The sequence below is a fragment of the Enhydra lutris genome, unplaced genomic scaffold (assembly GCF_002288905.1).
Source record: "Enhydra lutris kenyoni isolate GAN:26980312 unplaced genomic scaffold, ASM228890v2 scaffoldscaffold68, whole genome shotgun sequence".
Classification (NCBI taxonomy): domain Eukaryota; kingdom Metazoa; phylum Chordata; class Mammalia; order Carnivora; family Mustelidae; genus Enhydra; species Enhydra lutris.
The window spans coordinates 13,349,484-13,375,867 of NW_019154152.1; the positions used below are offsets into that span (position 1 = coordinate 13,349,484).

The following is a 26,384-nucleotide window of genomic DNA, read 5'->3' on the forward strand; positions in this document are numbered from 1 at the left end:
GGTGGTAAGGTTGTGGCTCCCAGAGATGAGGTATTTTGTCCTGGGTTAGTCATTAGGTTGTAGACCGAGAGATTTGAAACCACGGCTCCAAACACAAGGCCCCACATCACCAGCACACTGCAAGCGCCTCACTTCCGTCAGCTCCAACTTATTAGCTCCGCCTTCTTGAGTCTGCGCCGTCTCCGAGACTAGTTTGACCCCCCGGCGGCCGCCGTAGCGCGTCGCCTCCGTTGCTGTGGGAAACGACCCGGGACCCGGGAGAGAGAAAGACGTTTCCCGCCGGCGGGAGCTGCGTTTGTGGTGGCGGGGCTCGCAGCTCCGTAGCACCATGGCGGACCAGCTTTATCTGGAAAACATAGACGAGTTCGTCACGGACCAGAACAAGATCGTGAGGAGCTAGGACTGGGGGATGTGGGCATACGAGGAGTTCTGGGCCCGACGAGGGTGGTGGGGGTCTTGACCCCTCTGCTGTTGGCCTGGTGGGGACTGGCGGAGGGGAGACAAGTCCCCGCATCTCGTGTCCCAGGACGAGCGAGGACTTGTGGGGGGGAATTTCTCTGGCTCGCGCAAGTCCGCGTCCCTTGGGTGGACTGCCAAGCAGCGGGGGCCAAGAAGGACAGGCGTGGAGGGAAGGGCACTGATAGATGATATTTCTATTTCTTTTTTTTTTTTTTTAAGATTTTATTTATTTATTTGACAGAGATCACAAGTAGGCAGAGAGGCAGACGGGGGTGGGGAGGTGGGGCGGGAAGCAGTTTCCCTGCTGAGCAGAGAGCCTGATGTGGGGCTTGATCCAGGACCCTGGGATCATGACCTGAGCTGAAGGCAGAGGCTTTAACCCACTGAGCCACCCAAGCGCCCCTAGATAATATTTCTAAGGCGTTTCTACACCTGTCTCATAAGGTGGTTGGAGTTTCAGGTCCTAGGTTTACTGTTGAGAAAATTGTGTCCTAACTGGGTTCGGTGACCACTTGTTTAACCTTTGAACAGTCGGTTTCCTCCCCTAGGAAATTTGGTATTAGGCTTGACCCGCTTCCCAGGGAGGAATGAAAGATCCAGTGAGATAAGGAATGTGAATGGACTTTGCAAACCGTGATAACTGAGTGCTTACTGTGAGCTTGGGATATATATTATTACATTTAATCATTACAGCGTCTCACCCAGAGGGCGTGGAAAGATCCCTAAAGAAAGTTGAAGCAGAGGGGCCAAATAACTTATGTATTTATAGTTAGTAAGGGATAGGCAGTTTTCCAACCTAGGTTAGTCTCTTTTGCTAACGCTTTGCCTCACCTATGTAAGTCTTAATTATTGGAAACTCAGCATTTAGAATTGGAAGACTTCAAGAGGTGAGGAGCATACCAGGAAGTGACAAATGACAGGAGAGTTCAAGGAAAGATGGAAGGAAGGTCAAGTCTTGATGCCAGCAGATTGTAATCTAACCCCAGATACAGTATTCACCAACTTCTTTCATTCCCTGGCCCCTGCACCATCTGTGCCTGTTAATGTTTGTATGGCTGTGACTTTTCTGAGAAGTTTATGAGTCTTACACTTCAAAGTAATCCACTTTCTGGATGAGTTTTAATCGTTATTAGTGGTGGCTACAAAAAAGGACAGAATGTGAATAAAGGGCACCAGTAAACCAAAAAAATGTGAGGGAAATGAGAGCTTTTTCTTTGTATATTCAGCCTTTCTTTTTAGACTTTCTGGTTAATTAGCCTGTGAAACAAACTTTGTAGTATTTGTAAGATGAAGATCTCAGTCCTCCTACTGGCCCAGATGGATGGTTCTTGGAAGAACTAGTGTGGCATAATCATCTCATAGTAGGAATCTTTAGGAGCTCTTGGGGCTGACCTGTACTCTGGGATCATCTAATGTTAAACAATTTCTTCTTCTTGCAGGTGACCTACAAATGGCTGAGCTACACACTAGGGGTTCATGTTAACCAGGCCAAACAGTAAGTCCAATTTACTACGAATTTCGCTCACATTAGAATTGTTTGTTTTGTTTTAAGCTTTACTGGTAGCCTTGAAGTTAGAATTTTTTTCCTCTCTTGGAAAATAGGAGAGAATACTATTTTTACTACCTTACACTAGATTTGTCTATTAATTAGGAAATAGGTGGACTTATATACAAATGTGTGGTGATACATTTACTGGATTTATTTGTAACCTTGGCTTCTGGTTAACATCACTTTGTTACTTCAGATTTATAAGTAGGCCAATTTTGTTTACATCTCAGATTTTATATACCTCTTATCTTACATCTTTGTTACATTTTCACATGTGCTCCTTAGGCCCACATATGTATGTTATTGAAGTACTTTCATAATGAGGTCAACAGGTGTTTGACACAAAGCTGCGTGACAGTATAAGACTGGGGAGAACTATTTAAGTGAAAATAAAAAGGGAGTGTTCAGAATGGCACAGCATTGCCCTTCTTGAATTCGCTGTATCACCTTTGCTTGCTGAAACTTGTTCAGCTTGAGGCCAAGAGGGGAAAAGCCGGCTTTTGAATTAACACCAATATTTCTTAAAAATGTTGTCTTTGTCCCAAGGGGAGGAATTGGTGAACAGACTGGGGCCTCATATATTAAGTTAAACACCCATTTACTTTATTCCTAAAGGTGGTCTGATTTTTCCCCCCCTTTTTTGAGTCATGGGAACTTTCTTTGAGTCAGGGAATGTTCCATGAATCTTAGCAAATTCCTGATACCTAGAATGCGTTGATTTGGCTTTATGTGGACTGCTGTTTGACAGACCTTGAATCAGGCTTTGACTGGGAAGTTCATGCATTCAAGACCTGAAACTCTTGGCCTACGGATGAATTTGTACTGATTTTGACTATCTGAGATTTCTGTTGCTAATGCCGGTGCTGACCCAAACCCAAGAGTTTCAGGTAACTTTTAGAATGGGACACGTATAAGACTAATTGTTACAGTTATAGATGTTAATGAAATAACTATTACTATATAAACCTGTTGGGGCTTAAAGGTGCATATTGAGGACTGGAGATGAAATAAAGTTACCTGTAAATTTTATCATAGTTACCTTGATTACCTGAATTTTTATAGAATTAACATACTGACTAGCCCCTGTCTCTCAATGAACTTCATCCCATACCAGTCTCTACCTCACTTACACTGTAGCCATATTTGTCCTTTTGTTCATTAACTTTGCCAGACTTATTTCTACCTTAGGACATTTGAACCCTTCCCTCTGTTTGGAATGCTCTTCTCCCAGCTGTCCTCATCCTTTAAGTTTTAGTTGAAATGTCACACATTACTTTTTACAACAACCCTTCCCTAATGCTCTATTTCAGGTAACCCCACCCCATCCTAATTCTCTGTCATATCACTGTTAATTGCGGTCCTAATTTTTTTTGAAAAATGGCTTTATTAAGATATAATTCATATACCATGTAGTTCACCCATTGAAAATATATAATTCAGTAATTTTTAGTATATTTACAGAGTTATGCAGCCATCACTATAATTAATTATAGAACATTTTAATCACCCCCAAAAGAAACCCTGTATCCAGTAGGAGTCACTTAGCATTTTCTCTCCACTCCTTTCTCTTCCCTCCCCCACCCTCCTGGCATTAGGCAACCACTAGTAAACTCTCCTTCTATAGATTTACCTATCCTGGTCATTTTGTGTGAATGGAATCCTGTAATATATAATCTCATGTGTCTGGTTTCTTTCATTTAGCATAATGTTTTCAAGGTTTGTCCATGCTGTAGCATGTATCAATACTTAATTCCTTTTCGTGGCTGAATAATATTCCATCATATGGCAGGTTATTTCCCTAGGGCTGCCATAATAGAATGCTATGAACTAGGTGGCTTAAAACAACAGAAATTTATTGTCTTGCAGATCTAGAGGCTAGAATTCCAACATTAAGGTGTTGGCAGGGCCATGCTCTCTCTGAAATCCGTAGAGAAGAATCCTTCATTCCTTCCTAAATTCTGGCAGTCTTCCTAGATTTGCTGGCAATCTTTCACATTCTTTGGCCTATAGCTTCATAGCACCAGTGTCTATGTTTGTTGTCACATGGCATTCTTCCTGTATGCCATATCTTCACCTGGCTGTCCTATAAGGATACCAGTCATATTGGATTAGGAGCCCACCCTATTCTAATATGACCTCATCTTACCTGATTACATCTGCAAAGATCCTCTTTCCAAGGAAGGTCACACTCTGAGGCACTGGTGGTTAGGACTTCAACATACCTTTTGGGGGTTGGGGAGAGCAGGGACACAATTCAACCCATAACATACTTAAATAGTATATTTTATTTCTCATCATCAATTGATGGACATTTGGGTTGTTTCCACATTTTGGGTACTATAAATAATGCTACTGTGAACATTTGTATACAAGTTTTTATGTGGACATACGTATTCAGTTCTCTTAGATATATACCTATTTCTGGGTCATATATAACATTTTGAGGAACTGCCAAGCTGTATTTTAAAGTGGCTGCACTAATTTAAAAATCCCACCAGTAAGGTATGGGGATTCCAGTTTCTCCACATTCTTGCCAACTCTTTATCATCTGTCTTTTATTTTAGCCATCTCCTAGTGGTATAAAGTGGTATTATTATGGTTTTGATTTGATTTGCTTTTCTACAATGACCAATGATGTTGATCATCTTTTCCTGTGCTTTTTAGCTATTTGTGTATCTATACCTATTCAGATCCTTTCTCTATTTTTTTACTGGGTTGTCTTCTTATTGTTAAGTTGTAAAGACCGCTTTATGGATACAAGACCCTGATCAAATACATATGTGCTGCCGAAGTGAGCACCTGATCAGATAAATGATTTGCAAAAATTTTATCCTGTTCTGTGGGTTGTCTTTGCACTTTCTCTCTCTTTTTTTTTTTTAAGATTTTTAAAAATTTATTTAACAGAGAGAGAGATCACAAGTAGGCAGAGACAAAGTAGGAAGCAGGCTCCCTGCTGAGCAAAGAACCCGAGGCAGGGTTCAGTCCCAGGACCCTGAGATCATGACCTGAGCCGAAGGCAGAGGCTTAACCCACTGAGCCATCCAGGCACCCCATCTTTGCACTTTCTTGGTGGTACTTTTTTTTTTTTTTTAATTTTATTTATTTATTTGACAGACAGAGATCACAAGTAGGCAGAGAGGCAGGCAGAGAGAGAGGGGGAAGCAGGCTCCCTGCTGAGCAGAGAGCCCAATGTGGGGCTCGATCCCAGGACCCTGAGATCATGACCTGAGCCAAAGGCAGAGGCTTAACCCACTGAGCCACCCAGGTGCCCCTTGATGGTACTTTCTGAAACAGCAAAGTTTTTATTGTTGATGAAGCCCAATTTATTTCTTTTATCTTTTTTTAAAATACTATATTTATTTATTTATTTTTTTATCTTTTAAAGATTTTATTTATTTATTTGTCAGAGAGAGAGCACAAGTTGGGGAGCAGCAGGCAGAGGGAGAGGCAAGCAGAGGGAGAAGCAGGCTTCCTGCTGAGCAAGGAGCCCAGTGTGGGACTTGATCCCGGGACCCTGGGATCATGACCTGAGCCGAAGGCAGATGCTTAACAGACTGGGCCACCCAGGGGTCCCTAAAATACCATTTTTAAGTAAGCTTTATGCCCAGTGTGGGGCTTGAGCTCACAAACCCCAAGATCAAGAATCACCTGCTCTTCCAGTTGAGCAAGGCAGGTGCCACTGTTTCTTTTATCTTTTGTTACTTGTGCTCTGTATATGGTATCTGAGAAGGCTTTGCTCAATCTAAGGTCATGAAGATTTACTTCTATGTTTTATTCTAAGAGTTTTGTAGTTTTAGCTCTTACAACAGTAATTATCACTATATTCAAGGTTTCTACGTAGCATGTGCTTGTTAACATCTTAAAAAATACTTGGGGCCTCACAATAAGAATACACTGTAGTTTTCAAATTAGGGTGTTGGCTCAAGCTAATTTTATTTTATTTATTTTTATTTTTAATTTTTTTAGAGAGGGGTCAGAGAAAGAGGGAGGGAGAGAGAATATCAAGCAGGCTCCATGCCCAGTGCAGCATCCAATGCTGGGCTCAGTCCCAGACTCCTAAGATCATGACCAGAGTCAAAATCAAGATCTGGACGCTTAACTGACTGAGCCACCCAGGCACCACAACTCAACTAATTTTAAATGAAGCCCTAAAATATGCAAATAGGCACTATTTCTTCCAGGAGTCATTTCGTATATGGTGTAAAGAGAGGGTCCAGTTTCATTTCTTTGCATGTGGATATCCAGTTGATCCAGAATTTTATAATTATTACTATCTGACATTTTCTAGGGCTGCCTGCCTGCACTAGAATGTAAACTCCATGAAGGTGGGGAACATGTTTATCAAGTTGATCACTTTTCCAATTACTCTTGCTATGAAACAAATTATCCCCAAATTTAACAGCTTGAAACAACCATTTTACTATGTTCATAGATTCTTTTGGTTTGGAATTTGGGCAGGGCACAGTGAGAATGGTTTATCTCTGTTCCATAGTGTCTGTGCTTCGGCTGGGAAGCCTCAGTGGTGGGGTCCTGATCATGTGGGCATCTTTTTTTTTTTTTAAGATTTTTTTTTTTTTTTTAATTTATTTAGTTGACAGAGAGGGAGAGAGCAAGCACAAGCAGGGGGAGTGGGAGGCAAGGGGGAAGCAGGCTCCCCACTGAGCAAGGAGCCAAGGTCAGGCTCGATCCCAGAACTCTGAAATCATGACCTGTGCCAAAGGCTGCCGCTTAACTGACTGAGTCACCCAGGTGCCCCTTAATAAAATTGGAATTTCAGAACTAAACACTTATAATTATCTACATAGTGGTTCTTAATGTTTTAGAGTAATCCCTCAGAGAATCTGTTAAAAACCCTAAACTGTCTCCCCCCAAAAAACACACATGCATTTTGCTTACAGTTTGGGTGGTGGAGGGTTATAAATGGCCATATGAGTCCCAGGTTAAGAGAATCACTGATCTCATATAGCTCCTGGTTTTATACCTCAGGATTAAGAGGCCTAGAAAAATTAATTAACTTATCCAGGAGCTCATAGTGACTGAACTGTTCCTTGACTCATTGTATCCATTGTATGTTACTGCCACTGTTTTAAAGCAGGTTTGGTGCCTTTTGGCTTGTTACTAGATTTCTTTTATTTCAATTGTTTGGTCACTGTGCCAACTCAATACAAGTTGACCCCAACCTGTATGTCCTGTCTAAAGTCTGTCTTTTTTTACGGGGCGCCTGGGTGGCTCAGTGGGTTAAGTCTCTGTCTTTGGCTCAGTTCATGATCTCAGGGTCCTGGGATCGAGCCCTACATTGGGCTCTCTGCTCAGCAGGGAGCCTGCTTCCCCCTCTCTCTCTCTCTGTCTACTTGTGATCTCTCTCTGTCAAATAAATAAATAAAATCTTAAAAAAAAAAAAAAGTCTTTTTTTTAACTTTCTGTCCATGGGAGCAAAAATATTCTGTAAAAAATTTGATAGACTGTCAGATTTAATATATCTGACTTTTACATCATGAATTAAGAGTCAATGAGGTAAAAACTCTTACAAATAATGACTTGTACCTTTTGTTTGGAACAGGATGCTGTATGATTATGTTGAAAGGAAGCGAAAGGAGAATTCGGGAGCCCAGCTGCATGTCACGTATTTAGTGTCTGGCAGTCTCATTCAGAATGGACATTCTGTAAGTTGTCGGAATCTTACAATGAACTGAAATATGTTTGAGCCATAAACAGTGTTATATAACATAACATGGGAAAAAAACAGGATGCAGTATTATGGAAGTTTTAAAAGACAACTGCAAGATTTTTTTTTTTTTTTGCGTATTCCTGATACTATTTGTATTTTTAGCCTAAACCTAAAACCCTGAGAAGCTTGGGTAATATCTCGGATGCGATACAAAGACAATATCATGATTATGCAGTTTTCTTAGTCAATAAGACATTAGGAGACTGCTCTGTTATTCCTTTCTTCCTTTATAAAGTATATTGGGAACAGGGATGGTTAATTTCCAGACTGTTCAGATGTCAGTCCACAAACTCAGGTGTTCAGGAAGTCCAGTTTTACTTATTTTTTAGCTGAGTTTGATTTCAGTTTGAGCTTTAATTTTGGTCGGCTTAGTGGCTGAAGGATGGGGATGTTGGCAAGGGGCTGAGCTAATGCAGTGCAGAGGCAGAGGCAGAGGCCAGGAACATCCTTGTTCTCATGTATCTTTTTATAGTCCTATCTTGCATCTTGTCATCCATCAACACAGGTCACTGCTGTGTTTTCATCATCCTGACCACAAAGCTTTCTCGGGCCTAGTGATTTTCTCTGAGCTACTTCCATGTCCCTCTTAGGGGCACAAGGATCATCCCATTACTCCCATGCCTGAATGGGCACCAGAAGCTCTGCTGAGATAACTCATTCCTTTCCCTGTGCTGGACTGATCCTTGGGAACTTTGATAATTTCTCCTCTCTGACTTCCTCCCAGAAGTAAGGCACACATCTTCTGTTCTCACTTCCCCAAACCTCTACACTGAAGGCTCTTTTGCTCCTACCACTACCACCAATAGACCTCCATAGAATTTAGCGTAAGGATTAGGGTTCCTTCTCAGTGATCCAGTAATACATGTTTTTCTCTTCCCTTTTGACTTTCCCTTGGAGTCCTAAGTTCAGAAAAGCCTGATTTATCAAAATACTGATTGGATTTATCTTGTAGCAAGAGTCCCAAGCATGTGAGATTTAAAATGGAATGGCATTTTAATAATTTACAAGGTGAAACAACTGCTATGAGGATCCAATCCTTATATTGTATGACCAGCATTTTCTTTCCTTATTGGTAAGCTGTTTGGCAAACTAGATGATAATCAAGACATTTTTAAGTGTAGGCAGAATCAGATGTCATTATATATCAGAAACACAAAATTAAGCAGACCTGATTCATTAGCTCTCAGAAATAAACCTGCTACTAGAATCCTTTCTGGAATGGATACTGCCCAAGTTTACATCTGAATGTCTTCTTTCCTTTTGTTTCTGGGATTAACTAACCCCCTCTGTCTCTTTCTTTAATTAGTCAATGCCTTCAATCTAGTCATGTTCTTTACATTCCTTTAAAGCAGTGGTTTTAATTTTTTTGATCACTGATTCGTTTGAGAATCTGAAAGCAAAATACATATGTTGACATATTCATAAAATTTTTAGTGTTCACAGATCTTCTGGAATAGGGTCCAAGGTTAAGAATTTATGTTTGTTTGTTTTTTTTTTTTTTTTTTTTTACAGATTTTATTTATTTATTTGACAGACAGAGATCACAAGTAGGCAGAGGCAGGCAGAGAGAGAGAGAGGGAGGCAGGCTCCCCTCTGAGCAGAGAGCCTGACTTGGGGCTCGATCCCAGGACCCTGGGATCATGACCTGAGCTGAAGGCAGAGGCTTTAACCCACTGAGCCACCCAGGTGCCCCAAGAATTTATGTTTTAAGGTAGAGTTGTAGATTTTTATTCTAACCCACGTGACGAGGTTCTTAATTTCAAATCCTCGGGTGGTCTTCAGGGTTTGGGGGGTTTGGGGATGAATCCCCAAAAGTACATTTAAATTGTGTTCCTCAAGGGCACCTGGGTAGCTCAGTTGGTTAAGCAGCTGCCTTCAGCTCAGGTCATGATCCCAGGGTCCTGGGATCGAGCCCCGCATCAAGCTTCCTGTTCAGTGGGGAGCCTGCTTCTCCCTCTCCCTCTGCCTGCCACTTTGCCTACTTGTGCTCTCTCTCCATCTCTCTGTCAAGTAAATAAATAAAATCTATAAATAAATAAATAGTGTTCCTCGGGCCATTTTTTTGAAACCAATCTTTCAAAATGATGTGTAACTCATAATGAGTTAAAGAACTTCTATGCTGTGGCTTGCTTGTAGAAGGCATTCTGTTTCTCAATTTAAGTGGGCATTTGAATCCTGCTTTTGTTAAGCAGCAGAATGATTTTTCAAATGAAATTTTAGAATCCTAACATATAAAATATATTAAGAGTAGAGTTGCTGTTGCTGAAGTGGTTTTGAGAATTTTGGAGCCTTGTGCTCACCCTCTAAACAGCCTCACAGGGCAGCTTTGCAGAACCCTGTGGAATTACAGATCAAATGTGGGTGCTTACCCATGCTTTCTTCCTTAAAGAAAGCCCTCCTAAGGAAAGGCTGATGATTAAGCATAATGTCAGGTTTTGTTATTATTTCTTCTGATATCTTTTTAAAGTTTTAAGTGTTTTTAGAAAGAAAAAAACACTGGTTTTGATGGATTTTTAAAAATATAAATTTTTTTTTAGTGATCATTATTGTACAAAATATTATTAAAAAAAAAACAAAAACAAAGTGAAAGCCTCCTCCTAATCTCAACCCAGAGAATTATTTGAAAATTTCAAGGGAGTGTTTTGTTAATTTTCTTTTTGTGGTTTTGAAGGTTGACAGCCTAGTCCATGCTTTATGAAGTTCCCCATTAGCTGTACATCTAATGATTGTTGCCGAGATTGATTTTTATTGTTGCCTAGATTATTAATTCACTAGGTGTTACAAAATGGTTATGTTCTGTCATTCTTTCTGCATGTGTTGGCTTGAATTTTTCTATAAAGAACGACTTTCTCTCATTAAATAGCCATATTTTCATTTTTTTTCTTTAACTGCTATAAAGTTCAGAGGGCTTACCCCAGCCAAGCTCTGAGTTTGTGGATACCGAACTTACTTCTGTGTCCATCTTAAAAGGAACCCACTGAAGCAGAGCTCTACCCTGGTCTATGTTGTTCAGCATCAGCAAGGTGGCATTTCAACTGTGTCATTTTTATGCATTTTCAATATCCCTTGAGGCAACATTTAGCCACACTGAGCTGTGTGGGCTGTTCCAATTTTCTCCTGAAGCTACCAATTTTTGTTTTTAGGGCCTTACTTACAAAGTTGCACAAGTTTGAGTGAATAATTCCTACTGTTCCTTTTCTCATTAACTCTGTAATTTTTATTGTGTAGTTTTACAGAATATGACATTTTTTTGGAATGACTTGTTTTTTTAAAAGAGAAAATGCATTATGAAAACATACTAATATTCCTAGTTCTAATTTACAGCTATGTTTTTTCTTTTTAACTTGGTTGATTTTATACTGCTTTTTTCTCTTACGTTGTAAATTTTGGTAGTTCTTAACATTTTTCATAAATAAATATTTGCTTTAGTCAAACATAAGATTTAGAAAAGCAAAATTACTATTTTTATTAGTAATATGATTACTGAAAACAGTTTAAGATTTCTTTGTAGTTCCTTTTGTCTGTAGGATATATCCTACTAGGGATGCACAATCAGCCTGTATTTTAGTTACTTGCAATAACTCTTCTCTGTGGTTAAACCACCAGCTCAGTATCTCGTTAAATTAAAATCTTTACCCACTTTCAATTTTTAGGTTCCCCGCTTTTCCTTACAGGTAACTATTTTAAAAGATTTTGCTTCTCTTTCCATTGTTTGAATGTATTTTTTATATATTCAAATATATATTCATATTACCCCCTTTTTTTAGACAAAAGTTTTCATACCCTTTTACATTTTGCTCTTTCACTTAGCTGTAGATCCTCAACATTACTCCGTAACAGTTACAGAAATATTCTTCATTCCTTATTACAGCCACCTGATCCTACATTTTTTTTTTAAGATTTTATTTATTTATTTATTTGGCAGAGATCACAAGTAGACAGAGAGGCAGGTAGGGAAAGAGGAGGAAGCAGGCTCCCTGCTGAGCAGAGAGCCCGATGCAGGGCTCCATCCCAGGACCCTGGGATCATGACCTGAGCCAAAGGCAGAGGCTTTAACCCACTGAGCCACCCAGGCACCCCTCACCTGATCCTACATCGATCTACTTTAGTTTTTTCAGCAGTCCCTTTTTTTTTTTTAATAAATTTTTTATTTTTTTATTAACATATAATGTATTATTAGACCCAGGGGTATAGGTCTGTGAATTGCCAGGTTTACATACTTCACAGCACTCACCATAGCACATACTGTCCCCAATGTCCCAGCAGTCCCTTTTTGATAGTTTTTTGAGTCATTTACAGTATTTCACCATTACAGATAGTGTTGTAGTGAATATATGGTTTGTATAGTTTGCCACATTTAGGGTTACATTTTCCTAGGATTCCTAAGGTGTATATGTACTACATTGGGTAATTGCCAATACCTCTCCATTTTTCATTCCCATGAGTGATGTGTGAGAGACCCCTTCTCCATGCAATGCGTGTTGTCATCTGTTTCAGGGTCAGTTGCATTTCTTTTCCTTTCCTGTTTTTCTAAAGAAGTGTCTTTCTCCATTTTGGAAGCTATATACTAATACTCTTTGTGATGTGAGTTGCAGATATTTTTGTCTTTGTACTTTGTGCGTAAAGTTTATTTTTGTCATTTGAAGTTGTATATTTGTTAGTTTTATGGATAATTTAAGTGAACTCTTACTGTTCATAGTTAGGAAACCTTTCCTTATTCTCAGATTGTATCAGTTTATGTTTATCCATTTATAGAAGAATTCATCCATATTTTCTTATGGTATATGTATGGTTTCATTCTTTACATTTAAATCTTTGCTTGATTTAGAAGGTATTCCAGATCTGAGCGACAGATCCAATTTTTATTTGGTTCCATATGATTATATATTAATTCTTATTATATCACTAATAAGTTCGCTTTTACTCACACTATTTGAGATGCTGTGTTTGCTTTTTTGTTTGTTTTCACAGTTATAAAATTTAGTTTTATTTTAATACAATAATACTAATGTATGCCAGATAACCTATTGATAATTCATGTTTACTAGTGCACACATTTTTAGGAAGCATGTAATAAACATTTATAGAAAATTTTGTAAAGAATGAAATGTTTACTATAATCCTTCTTAAAAACCTTGGTCCATTTTGAAAGATCAACCTTGAATTTTTAAAAAATCAAAAGAAAGGAAAAGAAGTCCTCCCTGCCCACACACAAAATACAGAAGAACCACATGCTAGGCATTCATATTTTAAGTGCCCTGAGTAAAATGGGCTAAATTTTCAAAGGCAGTTAATAACAGCTTTTACAAGGACTTCTTTCATTTGATTTAGCACCAAGTAAAGTAAGTATGCCATTGAAGAATTATGTTTCTCCTCTAGCTCTCATGTTGCTCCATTCTTTCTACCAGGCCACAGGACATCAGCAAGCATCCTTGTTGCCCACTGAGGAATTAAATATTTTTGTTTTAATATGGCTATTCAGATTATACTTGCCAATAAAGGTTTTTCCTGTCAGATAAGTGAACATAACTATGGCGGTCATCATTAGAGGTGTTAACTTTGATTAGGAATAAAGAGCTCATTCAGCAAACTCAGTTATTTTCCTGGCCTTTTTTAACTTGGCGTATAAATACTTTTAATTTTTTTTTTTACTAATTATGATTGTTATATATATCAAGGTAATTTTCCCCAAGGATACCTGATCTTTTTCTATTTCCTGATGATAAAGTATGCTTGCTTTACTAGTGTTATGGGTTTCTTTTCTTTTCTTTTCTTTTCTTTTTTTTTTTTTTTTTGGACTTTAATTTGTTACTCATCAAGGCAGAGCTTACATTTTGATTAAAAAACAAAACTAACCAGATCCTGAGGTGCTTTGGTGGCTCAGTTGTTAAGCGCCTGTCTACAGTCCTGGGATCGAGCCCTGCATTGGGCTCCCTGCTCAATGGGAAGCCTGCTTCTCCCTCTCCCACTCTCCCTCTCTTGCTATGCCTCTATCAAATAAATAAATAAATAATATTTTAAAAAAAACAAAACTAACTAGATCTTAAAGCACATGTTTCTAAGCTGAATAACATATGAAAACATTAAGACTTTAATTACATATTCTGTTGAAAATTCGACTTGGGTGTTTCTGCAAGAACTTATGTCAATTTCTAACATAAATCATATCCCTCAGTGCATGTGTATTCTCAAAAGAAAAATCTTGGGGAAATAAATTTTCCTATGAGCTAATTAATACACTTTTATAACAAATTGAAAATTCTGAGTAAACTGAAGGTATGTTTAACAACAAAATAAATTCAGCTTACATGGCTAGTTTATAAATGTCTTAGTGTAGGGGTGCTGGGTGGCTTAGTTAAGTGTCTGACTCTTGGTCTCAGGTCGTGATCTCATGGTTTGTGAGGTCAAGCCCTGATCTGGGCTCTGCTTAGCAGGGAGTCTGCTTGGGGATTTTCTCCCTTTGCCCTGCCTCTCTGCTCTATTGCTTACTTGCACACACACACACACACACACACACACACTCTCTCTCTCTCTCTCTCAAAAGAAAAAAAAAAGTCTTTAAGAAAGAAATAAGTGTCTTAGGTAAAGGCAGTAGTGAATTTGCATCATGCAACTAATCCGTAAATCCAGTTGGTTTTTTTCCTGGAATTTTATAGACATAGTATCTCACAGAGCCATATACGGTAGTGCTAAAGATGTCTTTTTTGACATCAATCTACGCAAAAGCCTCTGATGAGATACTTTCCCCCAACTGACATGGAATTTGTTTCTTTTCCAGAAAATAAGGAAACTTTATCAGCCACTTATTCTTCTGAGCAAATATTAGGTTACTACCAATTGCTCTTTTAATTATGCTCAAATAGATTTTTTTTTTTAAAGTTTAGACATTTCTGATGTTTTTCAGTTGCACTATAGTAGAAGATAACTATAAAACACACTAGGTGATTTCAAAAGATGAGTCTTCATATCTGACTCATTTGGCATATACTTAATTTCCAGATAAAATCAGTAGAAATGAAACTAATGTAATGTTCAAAGAACTCCTAGATTCCGGTCTTAGGACAAGGAGCTTCTAAATGCATGGATGAGGAGCTTCTGCTCATCTGATTAGGTAAATGCAGTTTTCCTCATGAAGTAACTGATATTTTCTGGTTTATTTGTTGAACTTTTTGTTTGTAGGAAGGCATACACATAGGGCCAGATCTTGTTGGTTTCTGTTCTGGAGAATGTTTCTAACACCCCTCTTGTCTGGTAGATAATATTCCAGGACCAGCTCTGTTTGGGCTTTGTAAGCCTTTGATCTCTTGAGGACCATCTCTCTCGTCTGTTACTCTCACACTGGATGAGAGGCTCTCCAGTCAGATCACCAAGGCCCATAGTATTGGGAGAGTCGAATTTGATGTTGTAGACTTGGTGACTAGATGGATGAATTGAGGAAGCAATGGATGTTGCTTCATGACCTCAAAGGTCATGTTGAGATTAATCACTCTATCTGATAAACTATCCAGGGCTTCTGCCTGTGAAAGTACCTTGGAAAACTTTCCAATAGCCAGCTATAATGGGTGAGATTTTTCAGCTCATGAGGGGCCAAGCTGAGTCATGACATTGTCCAAAATGAGCTTCCCTTGTTCAGTGAAAGTCTTGGCTAACCCGCCAATTTCTGTGCCCCAAGCCTGTTTGAGACTGGGTCCTTACTGGAGAGGGGTTTCAGCTCGAAGTATTGGTAGTGTGCAATGAATGCCACACCTTGCCCACGCCACCATGATCACTGCATGGGCCCCACAGATAGTGGGGCTTTGGCCTGGCTGCGCACTCACTCTCCTCTGTGAGCTGGGGGCTGCCTTTTGTTCGGTTTTTGATTGTATTGATATGTATATTCTATCACTTTCTTACCCAGAAGGAGAAATTTTAAAATAAACAAGTTAAGGGGCGCCTGGGTGGCTCAGTGGGTTAAGCCGCTGCCTTCGGCTCAGGTCATGATCTCAGGGTCCTGGGATCGAGTCCCGCATCGGGCTCTCTGCTCAGCAGGGAGCCTGCTTCCCTCTCTCTCTCTCTCTCTGCCTGCCTCTCTGTCTACTTGTGATCTCTGTCAAATAAATAAATAAAATCTTTAAAAAAAAAATAAATTAAAAAAAAAATAAACAAGTTAAAATGAGTCTGACTTTATTAAACTGTATACAGATTTTCTTAAAAAGATTTTATTTATTTATTTGAGAGAGAGAGAGAGAGAGAGCATGAGTGGGGTGGAGGAATAGAGGGAGAGAAAGAAGCAGATTCTTCCTTGAGCAGGGAACCCAGCACCGGGCTCTATCCTGGGACTTTGGGATCATGAACTGACCTGAAGGCAGACACTTAACCTATTGAGTTACCCAGGCAGCCCTGTACATAAATTTTTTTAAAAGATTTTATTTATTTATTTGTTTGTTTTGTTTATTTGGGGGGGGGAGAAGCAGAAGGAGAGGGAGAGGAGCAAGCAGATTCTGAGGCCCTGCTGGATCCCATGACTTTGAGATTATGTCCTGAGCTGAAACCAAGTTAGATACTCAACCTACTGAGCCACCCAGACACCCTTGTACACAGAGTTTTAGGGTTATCTGATGTTCCTAATTTCACATTCAAGTGTAATTGAATTATCAGCAAAGAAACTGTAAAATTGCAAGTTGTATTACTACTTTAAACACTAATGACGTGTTATTTCCTTGCAGTGCCACAAGGTTGCAGTAGTGAGAGAAGATAAATTGGAAGGTAAGTGTTTTAGCAACTCACCAAGATTTTCCTCTTACGCCGTCAGTGTAGGTACAGTAAAAAATCTGCCCCTAGCATCTGCATGCAATATATTTAGCTATTTAACTGAAAAGCTGAATATTTTTTTATTAGTAGTTTCTGAAACATGTTAAAATAGGATACTACCTCTAACTAACTTCCCATTTTTAAGACCTATAGCTGCTGTCATTTACAACACACTTTTATTACAGGATTTCAAGACTCATGTCATTCATGCAAAAAGCTATCATGAATACCATATGGAACACCTTATCAACTGGAAGAGACAATAGTCTCTAAATACTGTGTTGTGTTCCATAACAGTTTTTAGGAAGAAAATTAAAGAATGCTTTTCTAAAGTCAGAAAGACTTAATATAACTTATAAATTAAATTTATCTTTCCATTTCAAGACTATTAATGCTCTGGTTCTATTATTTAAAAATCCAGTTCAGAGGAATTTTATAACAGGGTCCACATGATCTGGACATATGTCTCAAGACAAAACCTGTACTGTTGTACTTTGTATACAAAGACTCCTGCCAGTGGTGTCATTTTCTTACAAAATAACTCCGAGATATTCAGGATGGAGGAGATGTCCACTTTTGTCTTTCTGAATTTCCCATAGTTTTGGCCAAAGTGAGATTTAGCCATTCAGTAGATACATAATGAATATTTACTCTATCAAGCTTTGTGCTAGGTGCTGGAGACTCAGTCATAGTCCCGTTCTTGGTGGAACCTAACATTTGTTCTTGTGATGTTGTTTTATGGTTTTTTGCTGCAGACTTACCTGGTTAGTAATTTTTAATATTTTTGTTATAGAGTTGCTTTCTCTACACAAAAATTGAATTGCATAATTGAGTCTTCTCAGATAGAAATTACTTTAATTATATGCTAGAGTGTAAGATTCTTCCGTGACTGAAGAAAAAAAAAGGAACGTCATAGTCATCATCAATCTTTCATTAATGTTTACTTAAAGTCCACTGGATGAGTGATACCCTCACAGGTGTTGAACTTAGAACTGACTCACCACCACCTACCTTGTCATGATGTTCCAGTTACAGAAGAGTTGATGTTATACTGTGTATGTGACTCTTTGGCCTTTTAGAGCTTTTGAACCACCACAGATTGCAAATGGTTTTAATGCAGAAAGGTTTCTTGTTAAAGTCCCTACATGCTATGAAGTTTGTGTATTAACAGACTGCTTTTCCTGTTGACTTGTAGCAGTGAAGTCCAAGCTAGCGGTGACTGCCAGCATCCATGTGTACAGCATCCAGAAAGCCATGCTAAAGGACAGTGGGCCTCTGTTCAATACGGACTATGACATCCTTAAAAGCAACTTGCAGAACTGCAGCAAGTGAGCTCCTTAATGTTCCTTGTGGGCTTCTTTACGAATTGATTTTGTAAGATGTTTACACAGTGGCTGCCTCTTAAGAGTGAATGCCAAGTCTAGTAAAACCCCATTTATCTTGCAGTAAGACACATGCCTGGTTTTATTAGTACATCATAAGGTGAAAAATAGCAGCCACAACCCATATTGAAAATCCCAGTGGACTCCCCATAAATTTATTTCTCATGTATTTATCCTGTCACCACCACCCGAAATGTTTGTTGTGCCCCCTCATTACTCCCTTACCCCAGTCTCTGCTTGTCTAAATCCTACCCATTTTTCAAGAACCAGTTCAGATGTCCTTCAAGAACTATTTCTGATTTGTTATCCCTCTCTCTTCCATCCAAAAGCATTTGATCTTCCACAGCCAGGCTCAGATCTTATTCATCTTTTGTATCCTTTATATCATCTTCAGTGAGGTCGTGGACTAATGCACAGGTTTGTGTTGTGGCTTTGCTGCTTAATAGCCTGTTGGTTTTGGACAAATCATTTAAATTCTTTTGAGCTTTGGCTTTTTCATTTTTAAATTAGATGTAATAATGCCCACTTTGTGGGGTTGTATTGAAGGTTCAAGTCAGTTCCCCATACATATTAAGCACTGACTACTTTGACAGGTACAAAGTGAGATAATTTTAATTCATTCCACAAAGATGCTATGCCATACACTAGGGAGTGAATATGGCCCAGAATATGGCCCTGCTTATGGAATTGATACTCCTAAGGGAAGAATTATAATATAGTGTGACAGTGCTCTAATAGGAGTAATACTGTGGGAGAATGTATGGGGAAGCACTCATTCCCAACTTGTGAGTGAGGAGGCAAAAGAAAGAAGGCTTCCTGGAGGTGTGGCAGCTAAGCTGAGGCCTGAAGACTTGAGTTGTAGTAGCCAATCAAAGGAGAAGTAGGAAAGTAAAGACAGAGCTGCGAGAAAACCTGGTGCTGTGAGACCTAGTCGTTTTCTATGGCAGGAACTTAGAGTGAGAGGTAATATTATGAGATATAAGACAGAAGTCAGTGTCAGATTATATGCTTTGACCACTAGGTTAAGGAGTTTAGACTTTATTCTGAGGGCACTAGGGAGCTACTGAAGATGTTGAAGCAGATGGGTGAAATGATCAAAATTGCATTACAGAAATATGACTTGGGGGCACCGGGGTGGCTCAGTTGGTTAAGCATCTGACTCTTGGCTCAGGTCGTGACCTCAGGGTCATGGGATTAAACCCTGTGTTGGCCACTGTGCTCAGCAGGGAGTCTGCTTGAGATTCTCGCTCCCTCTCCACCTCACTGTGTTCGTGCATGTGCATGTGCTCTCGCTCTTTAAATGAGTGAATAAATAAAATCTTAAAAAAAAAAAAAAGATCCCTTGGCTGCAATGATGAACATAGATCAGAAGGGAATGAATAATTGGGAGACAAAGCCATCAGTGAGAAGAAATGTAGTGATTCAGGGTGGAGAAGAGTTACCTGAAGTATAGTACTGGTGTTGGAGGTGAAGCAGTATGAGAGTTAAAAGAGTCATGCTCTCAAAACCTGGATTTTGTAATGCTTGAGGACCAGGTGTGTGTGTGTGTGTGTATGGGGGCAGTGTTCATGGTGTTAAGGATGATGGCCATGTGTCTGGATGGGTGATGTCTTCACTAAGAAAGGGAATATATGGGAAGGCGTAGACTTGGGGAGAGAATGAAAAATGTTAAATTGGGTTTGGACATGTTGAGTTTGTGAAAACTATGGGGAGCCCCAAGTGGAGATGTCCATGCAGTAGTGTAGAGTCAAGGAGAGAAATCTGGCTTGAAATTAGAAATTTTGGCGTCAGAGAAAATAGCTAATTAACTGAACCACAGCAGTAGATACAGTCATGCAGAGAGAATGTATAGAATGAAAGAGGGCAGAAAGTCAAACTCTAGGCCACAATTACTAGCTGTATATCCTTGAGCAAATTACTTAACCTCCGTGTCTCAGTTTCCTCCTCGGTAGAACAACGCTGACAATGGTTCTAACCTCAAAGGTTTGTCAAGGAATAAATGAATGAATATATATAAAACACTTCAAATGGTGCTTGGCACATAGTAAGCACTATTTAAATGATAGCCATTTTTCAAGGGATGGGCAAGAGAAGCAGAGCCTAAATCGGAGCAACCAGGGATGAGAGGAAAATCACGAGTATATGGGGTTCTAAAAGCTAAGGAAAGAGTTTCAAGGAGGGACAGATTGACAATGTCATACCTTGCTGAGAAGCTGAGTAAAACAGGAACTGAAAAGTGTCCATTGGATTTAGTGATGACCTTAGTAAGAGAGTTTTCAGTGGATTGACTAGATTCTGGTCAGCTGAGGAAATGGGAGCATGAGAAAGTGAGACAGCAAATATGAACAACTCCTTCCAGGAAATTTGACTGTAAAATGGAGGAAAAAGAGAGGTAGCTAAGGAGGAATTGAGACTAAGGGAGGATCTACACATTTTTAAAGTTGAGAGTGCCTTGAACTTATACTGTTAGGAAAGAGCCATGAAAGAAGAAATGGTTGAGGCTACTGGGGAAGATGGGATAACTGATAGAACCAGGTCCTTGAGGAGAAATAGATATAGACTTGCCAGTAGTTTCTGGAAGTTCCATGAGAATAGGGATTGTGTCTATTTTGTACCAAAATGGTACCTAGCAAATGGTAAGCATTCAATAAGTAATTGTGGAGTGAATTAATGGTAGATAATAGTTCTTTTATTCTACAGCTCAAAACCTTAAGTATAATAAGCATACAAATATTTATTAAATAAATAAATGTAATTACATAGCTAAAGAGTAATCATTTATATTTATAAGTGGTGTTTTTAGGGAAGGATCACAAGAAAAGATGAATACCCAGATGTGTTTATGTAAATTATATTTTAAATTCCAAAAATAACCTGTATTAAAATATAGTTATGGCATGTGAAGCTCTAAAAATCAGTTCTTCTGTTGTATCTAATAAGCAAACAGGAATAAAGGTGACTCAAAAGTTCAAAATGAAATTTGCTCAGAGACTGCTAAAGTAAACATGGCAAGTAGAAATGTGGCAATAGGAAGCACTTTAATGAAACTTTACTTAAATACTTAAAGTATCTTGGGTAGAAATGTGAAGAATTTACTCCAATAAAAAAGTTTGTATTTGGTCCTGAGAATTATGGGCCAACTGAGATCTGACTCATTGTTTCGTGTGTTTTAAGAAGTGCTATGACAGGAAGAAAGTTGAAATTTTAGGACTGAGCAGATTCTTCTCTCTTCGGACATGTTCCCAGCCTAACTTGGTCTCTTCCTTATTGCCAATTTCTGGTCCTGACCCTAAGGTGTGGAATGTAGACCAAATGGAGAAAGAGTTGTCTCAGGGCCAACTTTAGATGTTGACAATGAAAGAAGACATTGCTCTTTTCCTTGTACATAGAAGCACTGCAAGGCTAGAGAGGAAGACCAGTGGGTGAAAGGAAATGATTTCCGTCTGTTATTAACTCTGATGCACAAAATATTTGTGGTAGTGTGGGGTTTTCTGAAGTGGACCATAGTAAATCAGTCGAAGATTTTTGAAGCTATACACTCTACCTTTGGGACTGTTCAGTCTAAAGTTACTTCTGAAATTAAATAATTTATCAGAGACTTTTTTCTTACGCTAGTTACTCTAGCAGTTAATCTTGAAGTTGTGCCTGGTCGATCTCCTAGGTGATTACTCTCACCACATTGTTTCTTTCTTAACCTCCATCTTCTCCCACCCCAAGTTGAGGTGATACATTGAAGAAGAGAGAGAAACCAGAAGTCTCATTTCCAGGGACTTCAGTTATCATTCTTTCACTAGTATTTCTGTGTGCCAGGTCTTGTACTGCGTACCTAAAATACAAAAGATCAGTAATGCCCTTCCCTACATCCAAGGAGCTCTCACCAACCCCCAGTAAGCTAAAGACTGGGGGAAATCAAATGGTGTTCTTTTTTAGAAAAGTGGGGGAACTTTGCTATAAGCACAACTGTGATTTGTGTGAAACAGGCGCATCTATGATGATTATGGAAAAAGAGATGGGGGCGCCTCGCTGGCTCAGTGGGTTAAAGCCTCTGCCTTCGGCTTGGGTCATGATTTCAGGGTCCTGTGATCGAGCCCCACATCTTGCTCTCTGCTCAGCAGAGAACCTGTTTCCTCCTCTCTCTCTCTCTCTCTCTCTCTGCCTGCCTCTCTGCCTACTTGTGATCTCTGTCAAATGAATAAATAAATCTTAAAAAAAAAAAAAAAAGAAAGAAAAAGAGATGAATGTTCCCTTTGATATGCCATGCTTACTGTGCCAAGTTTCTTCACTTGGTTTGGGGCATACTTGTCTGGTGCTGTTAGTTGGTATTATTAGAAATTATGAACAAATGACAGTGAAGGACCACCAGTCATAGGAGCCAGTGGCTCTGTTCCCAGCTTCTTCCTTGTTTCAAAGCATGATCCACTCTGGCCAGGAGAGTTGCCAGGAAATTTGTTAATATTTAAAGCTCATAATTTTGGTTCAGTCAATATTCATTGCATATGTAGTCCTATAAGTTGAAGGTCTTTAAAAACAAGAGATAACCCTTTGATTTCCCAAGGATGGTGAAATTACTAATCTTTTGTTATTTTCTGGTGTATTCTTATTGTTTTGAATTTAAAAGCTTTATTCAAAAAAGTAAAGATATTCAATATGGTATGGAGGAAGACATCAGATTCCAGTCCCAGTTCTATTACTGACTATATATATAATCTAGGGCAAGTCCCTCGGTGTCTCTCCAATAGTTGTTTTGTATCTAAATGAGAGTTTTGCACAATATAATTTCTAATATCTATGTTAGTTGTAAAATGTTCTAATTTAATACTATTAGACTTAGAATGTAATGTATGGAAGGAGCAAGACTTTGAAATTAATGTAATATTTGTGACCTCAGGTTTAGTGCCATACAATGTGCAGCTGCAGTCCCCAGAGCTGCTGTTGAATCCTCGTCCTCTGAAAAGTTTGAGCAGTCCAATCTTCAAGTATCAAGTGAGACACCAGCCAATAATGAGTTAACAACCAATGGTCACAGTCCACCTACCTCCAAACAGATTTTCCAGCAGCCCAAAGGGATAATGGGTATGTTTGCCTCTAAAGCTGCTTCTAAAACTCAAGATGCCAACAAGGAAACCAAAACAGAGACTAAAGAGGTAACAAATGTAAGTCTTTAAAGATATGTCTTTATTGGGGCGCCTGGGTGGCTCAGTGGGTTAAAGCCTCTGCCTTCAGCTCAGGTCATGATCCTAGGGTCCTGGGATGGAGCCCTGCATCGGGCTCTCTGCTCAGCAGGGAGCCTGCTTCCTCCTCTCTCTCTGCCTGCCTCTCTGCCTACTTGTGATCTCTGTCAAATAAATAAACAAAATCTTTAAAAAAAAAAAATAAAGATATGTCTTTATAGCTCAGAATGGGTAACTGGAAAAGCATTATAGTTCCAGTGGTAGCAGTTTAATCACATAAGGTTCTGATGTATATAATATGTTCTAGTTTTTCTCCTTTAGTTTGAATCCTTTAATTCTTGATATTCTCATCTAAAATAGTCCTTTTTCTTTCGATAATGCTTCTCACCAAGCCTTGGATTCTTCTGTAAAATGGCCCTGTACACATTACAAGATGGTTGTGCAAGCCAAATAATGCATGTGAGAACACCTGAAAATTACAAAGTTTAAGGAATTTTATATTAGCAATACGTCATTTTGGGAATATCTTATATTCTGACCCTTGCCTTCTATGCCTTTCTTCTTAGTATATTTAACATTCTCGTTCTGTCTTATGAATTTTTGTTTTTTTCTTTAGCTGCTTCCCTTAGTTTTTTGTTATTCACTCATCTGAAGTAACTTAAGTGCATTGATTTGAGAAAAGTCTCATTAAAACAGTATTTAAAAATACTCCAAAAGGCACAATTATTGTTTTTATTGTTATTACCTTCATTGTGATTTTACAACTTCCACTTTGGGAAAGGAGAGGGGATTAGAAGGAAAACACTAACATTATGGAACTACTGTGTGCCAATAGTTTGATCTCTGCTTAAATCCTCCTAACAGTTCAGTGAGGGAGAGATCTCCATTTTGCATGTGGTGAAGCTGAGTGCTAGACTTATTGACGGATTTGCCTGGATATCAGATTGCTATTCAGTGGTGCAACCAGTGTTCAAATCCACTTCTGATTATTATAAATGTAACAGTTTGAAGGTTCTCCCTCCACTTCTTGTGTACCATACTGCCTCTGATCTGTTTTAATTCTATTAAACTAAGTAGTTTTTAAATATTCTCTGAAGTTTAAACACATTCATGGATAGTATGTCTATAAGAACTATGAGCAAGTAAGCTTTGGAGATAAACATGAGGTACTCTGGTCTGGATTTGTTCTTGTATCTAATGCCGACACATTTTGGCATGATTATATAGAGACTGTGCCATCACAGCGGTGTGCCCTGCTATTGAAGAGATTAAGACTGCTACTCGAAGAACAGCCTTAGACACTAGAAAAAAAATCATGTGTGTTTTTTGCTTTTAGGTATCTTCTGCAGGCAACAAGGCATCAGGGAAAGGGAATGTGATGAGCAATTTTTTTGGAAAAGCTGCAATGAGTAAGCATGTTTTTACCTTCCTTTGATTAATACATGAATGTTCATATAATAACATATTTGAGGTGAAAGCCACCTTTTTCAGTTTTTACCCATCTGGTATATTGTGCAGCCTTCCTGCATCCTAACACAAATTTTCAGTCTACTGACCAAATATTGAATGGAAGTAACCCAACTGGACCAGTGGATTTTATGGGTGAGCTGGGTTCAGTTTAGATCTTTTGTGGGATAGTTTACTACTCCTGTTTTTACTTCCTGCCTTGGAAAGAGAATTTATTATTTGTTTCACAGGACTCTTGAAAATGGGTGACAAAATAGAAGGAGGCTGCTTGGTTATACAGTACAGTGTTGAGCTTAATATCCTAGGTGCTGGGGTCAGGTTTGTCTCATGTGACCATTATTAATTATTACCCCTGTCTCCCAGGGGGTTGCAAAAACAAATCTTTGACCTTCTGTAGTTATTTTTTACAGATTACTCATGATAATGAACTAGACCTCAGTATGAATTAGAAGGACCCAGGGTAGTGGCCACTTAAAAATAATACTTTTTGAGAAAATAGAATCGCCTTTATTTAAAAAATTTTTTAAAATAAGAATTCTTTCATATGGAAAGAGTCAGTAGTCACATATTTTCATACTTCTCATACCAAGTACACATCCCCTGAGGGTATGTGGCATAATACCAGAAAGAATTTAGGAGCCGCAGGATAATTATGGCACACTTTCTTGGAGCATCAGTTTTACAAAGATCTTGTGGGAAGGCATTTTGTTACATGCCTATGCAAGCAAAATTAGTCAGAATTCTGCTTTCCCATGATGGTCAAATTAGTGGTTGGAGGAGGCTTTGGGGTGATAGTGTTTATTTGCCAAAAAGCTATCACAAAAAGTTTTTGTGTTCTGAAAATAGATGGAAAATTTGATACTTTCACATTATTGGGAAGCACGTTGTGTTGTTGCGGGCAGAGTGCACAGGGAGGGCTCCCTACTTCTGTGAAAATAGATGGTGCTAATGTCACTGGCTTGCATGGCTGGTACTGGTCCACTGAACCAAATCAGGTTGTGTGGTTTCTTGGTGACTTTTGGGTCCACATTTTTATTTGTTTTGTTTTATTTGTTGGTTTTGGTGCATTTGTAACCAGTGAATTTAAGCATTTTTATTATTTCTAAAATACATAAACTATGAATATTTGTTAGTCAAAAAAAAATCAAGCTATACAGAAGTATACACTTATTTATTGATGTGTTTATTTAGGAAATAGTTATTGAGCAACTACTGTGTACTTGGAACTATTATGCATGGTGATACAATGGAGAAAATGTAGACAAGTGAGATCACTGCCCTCATGGTCCTTACATACTACCAGGAGAGACAGACAAATAAAGAATAAAATAGTTAATTATAATTGCTAGGCAGACAGAAGGCAGATAGGGAGTGGGGAAACTGGATAAAATAAAAGAATTAAATATTTACCTAATAAAAAGAATGGCTTCTAAAGTTGATTTATTTAACAGATGTTTTTTTAAAGAAGAATGTTTAGAGTAAAATGATGAATATTTTTATTGTATTTGACACATGACAAGATCATTGCAATGAAAATGAAGAGTGTTGGATGAAAAGAGTTGTGGAGACTTGAAGCATTTAAAACTTAATGCTGGGGGCGCCTGGGTGGCTCAGTGGGTTAAAGCCTCTGCCTTCGGCTCAGGTCATGATCTCAGGGTCCTGGGATTGAGCCCCACATTGGACTCTCTGCTCAGCAGGGAGCCTGCTTCCCCTCCTTTCTCTCTGTCTGCCTCTCTGCCTACTTGTGATCTCTGTCTGTCAAATAAATAAATGAAATCTTAAAAAAAAAACAAAACCTAATGCTGAACATAGCAAGTGTAACAATTACCCTCATACAT

At 38.8% G+C, this 26,384-nt stretch overlaps 1 protein-coding gene and 1 pseudogene across 1 annotated transcript in view; one reads left to right on the forward strand and one right to left on the reverse strand.

Moving 5' to 3' along the window:
* Positions 1-242: 242 nt before the first annotated feature.
* Positions 243-26,384, forward strand: part of LOC111159357 (DNA polymerase delta 3, accessory subunit) — a 47,872-nt gene continuing 21,730 nt past the window's right edge. Inside the window, exons 1-7 of the mRNA XM_022521757.1 lie at positions 243-388; positions 1,899-1,954; positions 7,569-7,671; positions 16,442-16,481; positions 17,722-17,854; positions 22,797-23,061; positions 24,416-24,488. Coding sequence (XP_022377465.1) covers positions 329-388; positions 1,899-1,954; positions 7,569-7,671; positions 16,442-16,481; positions 17,722-17,854; positions 22,797-23,061; positions 24,416-24,488 — 730 coding nt within the window. The 5' untranslated portion in view covers positions 243-328. The remainder of the gene's footprint in view (positions 389-1,898; positions 1,955-7,568; positions 7,672-16,441; positions 16,482-17,721; positions 17,855-22,796; positions 23,062-24,415; positions 24,489-26,384) is intronic.
* Positions 14,864-16,238, reverse strand: LOC111159259 (annotated as a pseudogene).